The following is a 9,018-nucleotide window of genomic DNA, read 5'->3' as shown; positions in this document are numbered from 1 at the left end:
ATTGCCCTATGAGCTGGCAACAATTGTTATGTCACAGTCCTGGCTATATGACTTCACTTAAACAGACTCATCTGGTCTTTTGGAATCTTCAATTCAAAAATGAAAAGTGGATAGAGATTTCGAGAGTTGTATATAAAACTGTATTTGAATATCGTAATCCAGAACAGGAATTCTCCGTGGACCAGATGGACTAAGGGACATTTGCTCCTAGAATTTCTACTTGAGGCCATTTCTTCACTTTATAAAGTGGGGCGAGAGAAGAAATGTTCTTTCTGAACTTCATTTGTTCCCAGACAAAAACTGTTCTTGTTCTAAGTGCTAAAGAAATTATATGTTAATATTTTCTGAGATTGAACTCAGGTACACACACACACACACACACACACACACAACAAACAAACAAACAAACAAAAAAGTTGAGTTGGGGAAATGTGTGCATTGCTATTCACCTGACTTTGATGATTTAAGATATGAGAATGAGGGGCACCTGGGTGGTTCAGTTGGTTTAGTGTCCGACTCTTGATTTCGGCTCACGTCATGATCTCAAGGTTCATGAGACTGAGCCTGGGTCAGGTTCTGCACTGACAGAGCAGAGCCTGCTTGAACTTTTCTCTCCCTCTCTCTCTGCCCCCTTCCCTGCTCATGCTCTATCTGTCTCAAAATAAATAAACTTAAAAAATAGATATGAAAATGAAAACATGGTGAGCAGCAGCAACAAATCGATTCAGTGAAAGGACACAAGTACATTCAACTAGTAATAGATTGTAATCCGCATGACCCTACTGCTAGCCAGGCATTATTTTTATCCTTTTATAGGTGAGGAAGTAGAGTCTCAGAGATATAAATTGCATATGTTCCCCTCTAATTATGGGACCATCACCGTCTTTGTTTACACCCAAGCTTCCTGAGAGGGTAGCCTACATTCTCTGATACAGCTTCTGACCCTCCTGCTTTATCCTCCCACAGTTGCAATCTGTCTTCCACTTGAACCACTCCACCAAAAAAGCTTCAGTAAACTCATAAAAGGTCTTAAGTAGCCCTCCAAAGGGCACCGTCTTTAACCTTACTTGAGATTTCTCATCTCTTGCCATGTCTGTTTCTTTTTGAAATTTGCTTTCATTAAATTTGGTTTCACTAAGTTACATTCTCTGATTTCCTCCTTTTTTAGCACCATCAGCCTCCTCTCCCTTTATTCATCTCAGCCTTCCCTAGAGCTATGGAAACCATTAGCAATTATATGACTACCAACCCTGTGTTTTCAATTGTTATCACTCTCTGAGCCTCCAGATCTGTACCCTGTTGTCTGTTGGCCATCTTTTTCTACAGGTCCCCAGGCATCTCAAACTCAACGGTCCCTAATAAAGCTCCTCATCTTCTCCTGACTTCAAATCCTCTCTAAGGGCATGGGCACAATCATCCAAGCTGTCACCTTAGACTGTCCTCACTTATTCTCCACCATCCCCATCAGTCATCCCCATCACCAACTTCTGCTGGTTCTACTTTGTTGGCTCTCCCTCAAATTTGTCATCCTCCCTGCACTCTGATTCTCACCTTTCTCACTTGGATTACTGGATCAGTTGTAGAACGACCAGTAGCTGCCTCAGTCCAGTCCCCTTCTATCATTTCTCTACATCACTATAAAACGGTATTTTAAAATACCAGTTTATCAAATTAGAAAATACCTGCTTCTGGAGCACCTGGGTGGCTTAGTCGGTTGAGCCCCCAACTTCAGCTCAGGTGATGATCTCACAGTTCGTGGGTTCAAGCCCCATGTTGGGCTCTGTGCTGACAGCTCAGAGCCTGGAGCCTGCTTCAGATTCTGTGTCTCTGTCTCTGTCTCTCTGCCCCTTCCCTGCTTGTGCCGTGTCTCTCAAAAAATAAATAAATGTTCAGGGCGCCTGGGTGGCTCAGTCGGTTAAGCGTCCGACTTCAGCTCAGGTCATGATCTCGCAGTCCGTGAGTTCGAGCCCCGCGTCGGGCTCTGGGCTGATGGCTCAGAGCCTGGAGCCTGCTTCCGATTCTGTGTCCCCTCTCTCTCTGCCCCTCCCCCTCATGCTCTGTCTCTCTCTGTCTCAAAAATAAATAAAACGTTAAAAAAAATTAAAAAAAATAAATAAATGTTAAAAATTAAGAAGAAAGAAAATACATGCTTCTTGCAGAAAACCTGGAATAAGAATTGAAAAAATAAAATTTAAAATGACTTGCAATCAAAGAGACAGCCACAAGTCAAATCTTAGCCCAAATCTCTTTAGAATATTAGGGATGTACATGCAGGAAACTACAAGGACATTTATACAAATGTTTATACGGTATATTTAATTAGAAGACCAAGACCACATTATATAGAGTTCTGCATCCTTTTTTTTAACCTAATATACCATGGACAATTTTCCAAATCAAGTATCTTTAAGGTGGTTGTGAATAAAGGCTGCAATATAATGGAACACACGAAATATATTATGGACTAGTGGTCTCTCTTCTCTCTGTCTCTCTTGCTTTCTGATTTGTTTTCTTCAACACCAAAACTTACCCTGAGCGTTTATCATGTATGAGTCACAAGGACTTAGATTTTGGTGAGAAAGGGGGGAAGGAGAAAAATATAAAACACTCACTTTAAGTTATTTACATTTATTAGATACTATTTAAACAACTGTATTTTCTATACTTACCATGTGTCATGTCTTCAAGCAATTAACCCAATCTGTAAGTCTGCATAGTAGAGTTAGGTGAAAGGTATATTTTAGGTGAGTAGACAAGATCAGTAGGAAAGCAGTTTGATCAAGTGCTTTTTCTTCTTCACATTGAGTGGCAAGAAACATATGAGAAACCCCATAGGACCTTTGTCTTAGCTTGACTAGTCAGATATAGGTTTTTTGGGGGGCAGACTAGCATCTGAATAAAAAAGAGTACTTCAGAGCCAAGGAGACTGCCTCCTTTCTGGGCAAGGCAGGCTGTCCATGCTCCTCTTCGACTAGAAGCTGGGGAAAAAGACTTGTATATATCAAGTCCACATTTTACTTTTCAGACAGGAGAGACATTGATTTCATAAATAATAGTAATTTTAAAGGATTTTGATATGTTCTCAAACTACTCAGACTACCTTTCAGAATGGGCAGTCTTTCTAAAAGACAAATCTAATTACCTTATTTTCCTAGTTAACCTTGTAAAACTCCCCGTTTTCAGGATGATGGCTAAACTTTTTCGCTTAGTGTACACATAAGGTAGTTCATGATCTCCCTCTGGTCTCTCCAGCTTCAGCTTACAATGCTTCCCCAGACCATTTTTCACATTTCTCATACTTAGGTTTCCCAAATGTCTCATTTCATATTAGTTCATGTCTTAGTACTTCCCGATTTCCTCCTCTCTCTCAGAAATGCCTGATTTCACTGGGCTTGTCCTACTTTTCTGTCAGGACTCAGTTCTGTCAGGACTTTTCTGTCAGGACTCAGGAGGTCATCTCCAGCCTGTACAGTTCCCCTCCCTGCTGTGCAAGACAGTGGACTTTCATTTCTTCCCCCATAGCATCCTCTGCTCGTTGATTCTTGCCATCTCCTTGAAACAAGGTGTATTTATTTTTCATACTTTTACTTATTCAACTAACACGTGTATTTTTAAATTATTTATTTAAATTCAAGTTGGGTAACATACAGTGTAGTATTGGTTTCAGGATAGAACCCAGTGCCCAACAAGTGCCCTTCTTAATGCCCATCACCCATTCAGCCCATACCTCCCCTACCTCCCCCATCTAGCAACACTCAGTATGTTCTCTGTATTTAAGAGTCTCTTGTGGTTTACTTCTGTTTTTATCTTATTTGTCCTCCCCCCTGCACCATGTTCATCTGTTGTCTTCTTAAATTCCACATGTAAGTGAAGTCATCTATTTATTTGTCTTTCTCTGGCTACTCAGTGATCAAAAAGAAGGAAATGTTGCCATTTGCAAAAACGTGGATGTAACTACAGTGTATTATGCTAAGTCAAAGTGTATTTTTAAGATTTACATTTGTATTCCTAGTTCTTCGTAGTCATACAGGATCCAGGAGATTGTTGAGCTCAGGATTTAAATTCACCATGTCTCCCCTTTCTTCATCGCACCACAACACAATCTCTTTCCTCCTGCTCTGTAAACACACATCCACGATGTGGATTAGTCGTAGTACTAATCACTGAAGAGAAATAGAGGTGCAAATAGAGGCAAACCTGGTAAAACAAATAATAAAACACTGGGAACTTATAAAAATTTAATACATATTCAAAGTAGTTATTCCTTCTTTTTTGGTGATGTAAATTGAATAAACACTTTTTATTTCTGTGTTTCTGTGTATTCTGTTTCTGAAAGCCTGAAAGTCAAGGTTTCTTTGTTAGATGTTTTGGAACAAATTTTTCCCAGGTTCTATTTAATTTTTTGTTCAGTGTCGACTTCAAAGTAGAGCAACTTGTGTGAATCTAGGCCATTTTAATGGCCACTTTAATGTGGTCCTAGATTTCTGTGGAAAATGCATCTGAGTTTATATGTTTTTCCTTCATCTCCCATATATACTGGGGTAAAGGCTTCATTGGTATTAGTCAAAGAAAGCAAACCTTCCATGGTCTCCAACCTCTACCCAACTAACATGTTAATTCTTGATAGAAAAAAAAGTCCCATTGGCCCTGGGATGAGTAGCATTTCTGGGGAAGCAATGAACACTTTGTTCTCAATCCATATGCTGCAGGGATGAAGTTTTGGTGTGATTGGTGGGGTGGTCCGGAGCCAAAGGCCAAAGAATTCTTGAAGACATCTTTGGTGCAAAAGGTGATTTATTAAAGTACAGGGCAGGACCCGTAGGCAGGAAGAGCTGCATGGGGTCATGATGGGTAACTCCTTATATACCCTCAGGTTGCAAGAGGATCAAGGATATAGTATGTCTCTAAGGAATTTTGGAAGCAAGGTTTCCAGTACCTTGAGGGGCTAGGTGTTGCTAAGGAAACATTTATTACCATTTAATAAAACCTTAGTCATAAGAGCCTTTAGATGTATACTGAGGGGCCGTAAGCTTGGAGTATGATTGCCAGCATATATCTTGGGGCAGTTAAGATGAAGTAAACTTACAGGATTCTGGAGGTTGGGATAATGTTAAGCTAAGGTTCTCCTTTTGCCCTAAAGGAAGTGTCATCCTTGAGACAGCTGAGCTCCTAGAAGGAGGTCACTCTGCCTCTTCCAAGGGCTTGTCAATGGGCTGTAGGCAGTAAGGGAATTTAATTTTTCATTTGCCTTAGATTCCCACATTACCACGGCAAGCACTTAAACTCTTTTCCTTTGTTCCTGGGTAGCCAGAAGTGTCCAAGGAATATCACTCCTATTCAACCGGGGGGGGGGGGCGGGGCCGGGGCCAGCGTGCATTTTGCCCTCTGCTTGCCCCATGCTCCCTTTTCACGAACACTGTTGCACTCTGACCTCATCTTTGGTGCTTTATGGTCTGACTAAAACACACTCCCTAAAAAGTTCAAGATGGTTCTATATTCAAATTAAGCAACTTATACATTTATTATTCTGATTTCATATCAGTATCTTTTCTGAAAAGTCACTGATTTTGATAAGATAGGCCATGGTTCACTGAATCATTCTGATGGCTAGAAGTGGGTTTCCCTTGACTCTTCAGAAACATGTGGTCTGGAGAATGGGGCACACGAACACATTATTCAGAAAGCTCTATTGTATCTGCAATAGTAGGAAGTGGCAGATAAGAGTATAGCTGTACATTTGCTGACATGTAGCTAACCGAAGATGATTTACTCAGGTAAAATGGTTCATGACTGGCAAACTTTCATGGAATGAGACACTGAGGACTATCGAACTATTTTTGTGCAAGAAAATATAATAAAATCTTTAAATATATTCAGGAAAAGAATTTTAAAATGTGAATACGTTACAGGTAACATATACATCAATCCTATAGTAATTAAAATAATGGAAGCTCCAAAGTACCACAAAATTTAACAGAAATAGGCAACTTTATTTTTAATAACACTCTTAAATCTTCCCATCAAGATATAGTAGATAACCATTTAAGAATTTTTATTTATAGTGAGATTAGATTTTTACATACAAAATCGGCTATACCACTTTGTTTTCAAAAACAATAAAAATTGTTCTTATTTACTGTGAAAAATATGAACCATTTTGATAAATGAAAAAAATTAATGTGATCAAGACAATCGTTTTCTTTTTATTTGCTTGGTCGTCTCTCCTATTTTTATTCCTACAAATTAGGAAGGCCAGAATGATTTTATTTGCTTCATTGTTTATGACCTAGTTTGAATCAAATGTGGATTACTCTGGTATCTGCTGAAACATAAATGATAAGTTCTTAAAGACTGGATAAAACCTTAAGTTTGATTTTTAATATTTTGAAAGCTGAATAAAAAAAAAATTCCTGGAGTTTGTGGTCACAGAGGATTTGTCATTTTCTTCCTTTGCCCATATGAAAATACATTAATAGAAAATTACCAGTAGAAAAACATTTTTAAATTTAGGTTACATTCCTATCAACTTTAATAATAATGTTTAGTTAGCAATTGTATCAATTTCTTTCACTCAATATTAACACTTTGTCTGAATTAGAGGAGAGGTAGACTGATATTTGTATTCAAACATTTTGAAACAGGAAGTTTTAAATGCCATATGAGGAATTATATAAAATAGTACTTTTTTAATATTTGAAATTTAACTTACTATTATATTCAAAATAAGTTTCTTTTTGATAATAATAAATTGTTGCTTAAGACTCATTTGCTTGAAATTATTACACCAAGGAACTATTTCAGTTACTTTTAACTACTACTAGTCTTTAGAAAACAAGAATACCTATTTTCTTACATGGATTTCCATTTTTGGAAAAAAAAAAAGTTTCAATGATTTCAATGCACTTATAGATCCTCCTACAACAAAGCATTAGGAGTCAGAGTGACTACTGATATGAAAAATAACATTTAGAAATGCAAATTGGGTTAAAGAAAAAATACTTGTATTACATTTTTAGTTCTTCTAATGTGATTTATATCTATTAAGAAGTAATTTTTATTTTTTCTCTCACTCTTGTTAGCGTCTTGTTTTAGAATAGGATAGACCATAGCAATAAATGGGCCCCTCTGGTGTTTTTCTGCAGCTGTAAAGGCATCCCTGAAACTGTCAACCACATAAAAGTTCGCTCCTGTGGGGGCAATGGGAGGCCCTCTATCTGCCAGAAATAAAAGCAGGGGCTTAGTAATAAAAAGTTCTTCTGCAAATTTCTGTATTTTAGGTTTGAAGCATTGTCTATTAATTTTAAAATACACAATTTTTATTGTTGACACCAAAGGGTTTTTTTTTTCCTTTTTAAAAAACACATGGCCACATTTTAAGTTTCCACCTAATATGGGTATATATGTAATAATGTCACTTGAAATCTAACAACACAACGAATGAGTCCTTTTCTAGAGATGAAAGATATCAAAATTTATTCTTCATTTAGCATCTGAAAATAAAACTGAAATGGTTAATTTTTAGAATTATATTGTGAAAAAGAAATCTTCCATGGTTGAACCCAATTTATAAAAATTCACATTTTTATAAGGTTTACATTGAATACAACACTATTGTTTAGACTGAATTGCGTGTGTGTGGGTGTATGCATGGGGGCATTACTGGGAGGAACTGAGGACTGTGAAATGAACACTTTGTGGTAACCACTCACCATATTAAACTTTGGGAAAAATGTATACTATATGATAAAAGTAAATTAAGATCATTACTCTTCTGTCATAGATGACTTCCTGGATTTGAGAACAAGGTCTTTAATGGATGATGAAAGTTCTTGAAGCTCTTTACGAGTAGTATTGGTGATATCTTCTTGTTCTTTGTCTAATTCATCACTCAAAGGATCATCTCCCTGGCCAGTCTTCTTATTTTGACTAACTAAATGCTTTACAACTAAACCTTGATACTTTACCAAAAGAGTATGCTGATCCTGTGAAAAGAGAAAGGAGAAGAAAAGTTAACAAACATTAATTTTCTGTGGAACAAGCATGATTTGTTCAACCAACGCCCATCTTTATAAATCAGTATAATGATCTTAAGTAGAAAACTGAATCAAGCAAGGTCCTTGCTGGCAAGTTGACAGGTTAGGGGCAATAAAACATGAATACAGATCATTTTAATGTAAACCAACTTGGCTAGGTTCTATCACCAGACATTTAGTCAAAGTTACATGGAAGTTCAAAGAAGCCCAATTACTTTTAGCTGAGAAGTTTCTCAGAAGAATCTGTGCAGGGTAAGACTTTTTGAACTGGTCCTTGAACAACAGGTTAAATTTACATAAGCTGAATTGGAAGACTGGACATTATTACATCTTTTTTGAAAGCTTAAATTTCCAAATTCAGAATATTTTTTTTTATTATAGATCCTGTAGGATCCCAAAAGATTCTTGAGCTATGCTGACTTTTTAAAATCAATCTTCTATCACTGTTCACATTCTTGAACGGGAAATCATATTAACATGTTTTGTGTCTTACTGTTTATGATTATTCAAACCTATCCATTCAAAATCTTCAGAATCTAAAAGCTTTAAAAGTTTCGAGTACACTGACAAGATGATACCTCTGGAATTTTACTACTGAGAAAGGCGATGATCTGTGGGACACATCTTCCAGGTGCATGGAGCATGCTGTGGGTTGAGAACTGAAACAGAAGGACTGATGTGAGGTGCAGAATAAGAGCAGGGTCTTCTGTGACTTTTAGCTGTTCAGCCAGTGCTTGTCGATGCTGGAACAATATCTGCCTAAACAAAAATAAAATCACAAAACACATTATCATATTTTCACCAGCTCTCACCAATTTCACTTCTTCCCTTCTGTATTCATTTTTAGCTTCTCCAGTTTAGTTATCTAGCTCCATAAACATCTTAAGCGATATTTTAAATAGGAAATATAGACACACTTGACCCTAAATGGTATGGATAAACTAATATGCTAGAGAATGATACAGAAAACTAGATAGCAGGGATA

The 9,018-nt window shown here is 37.2% G+C and overlaps 1 protein-coding gene across 2 annotated transcripts in view; it reads right to left on the bottom strand.

Moving 5' to 3' along the window:
• Positions 1 to 5,969: 5,969 nt before the first annotated feature.
• UFL1 (UFM1 specific ligase 1) overlaps positions 5,970 to 9,018 on the bottom strand; it is a 33,478-nt gene continuing 30,429 nt past the window's right edge. For both annotated transcript variants that reach the window (XM_040474202.1, XM_040474203.1), the window contains exons 18-19: positions 8,612 to 8,792; positions 5,970 to 7,982 (exon numbers count right to left, since the gene is read on the bottom strand). In XM_040474202.1, the coding sequence (XP_040330136.1) occupies positions 7,764 to 7,982; positions 8,612 to 8,792 (400 nt within the window). In that variant the 3' untranslated portion in view covers positions 5,970 to 7,763. The remainder of the gene's footprint in view (positions 7,983 to 8,611; positions 8,793 to 9,018) is intronic.

Source organism: Herpailurus yagouaroundi, unplaced genomic scaffold, assembly GCF_014898765.1.
Source record: "Herpailurus yagouaroundi ecotype Mexico unplaced genomic scaffold, PumYag 139, whole genome shotgun sequence".
In the NCBI taxonomy this organism is placed as follows: Eukaryota; Metazoa; Chordata; class Mammalia; order Carnivora; family Felidae; genus Herpailurus; species Herpailurus yagouaroundi.
Note: the sequence above shows the minus strand (reverse complement) of the source record. Positions and strands in the feature narration are given on the sequence as shown.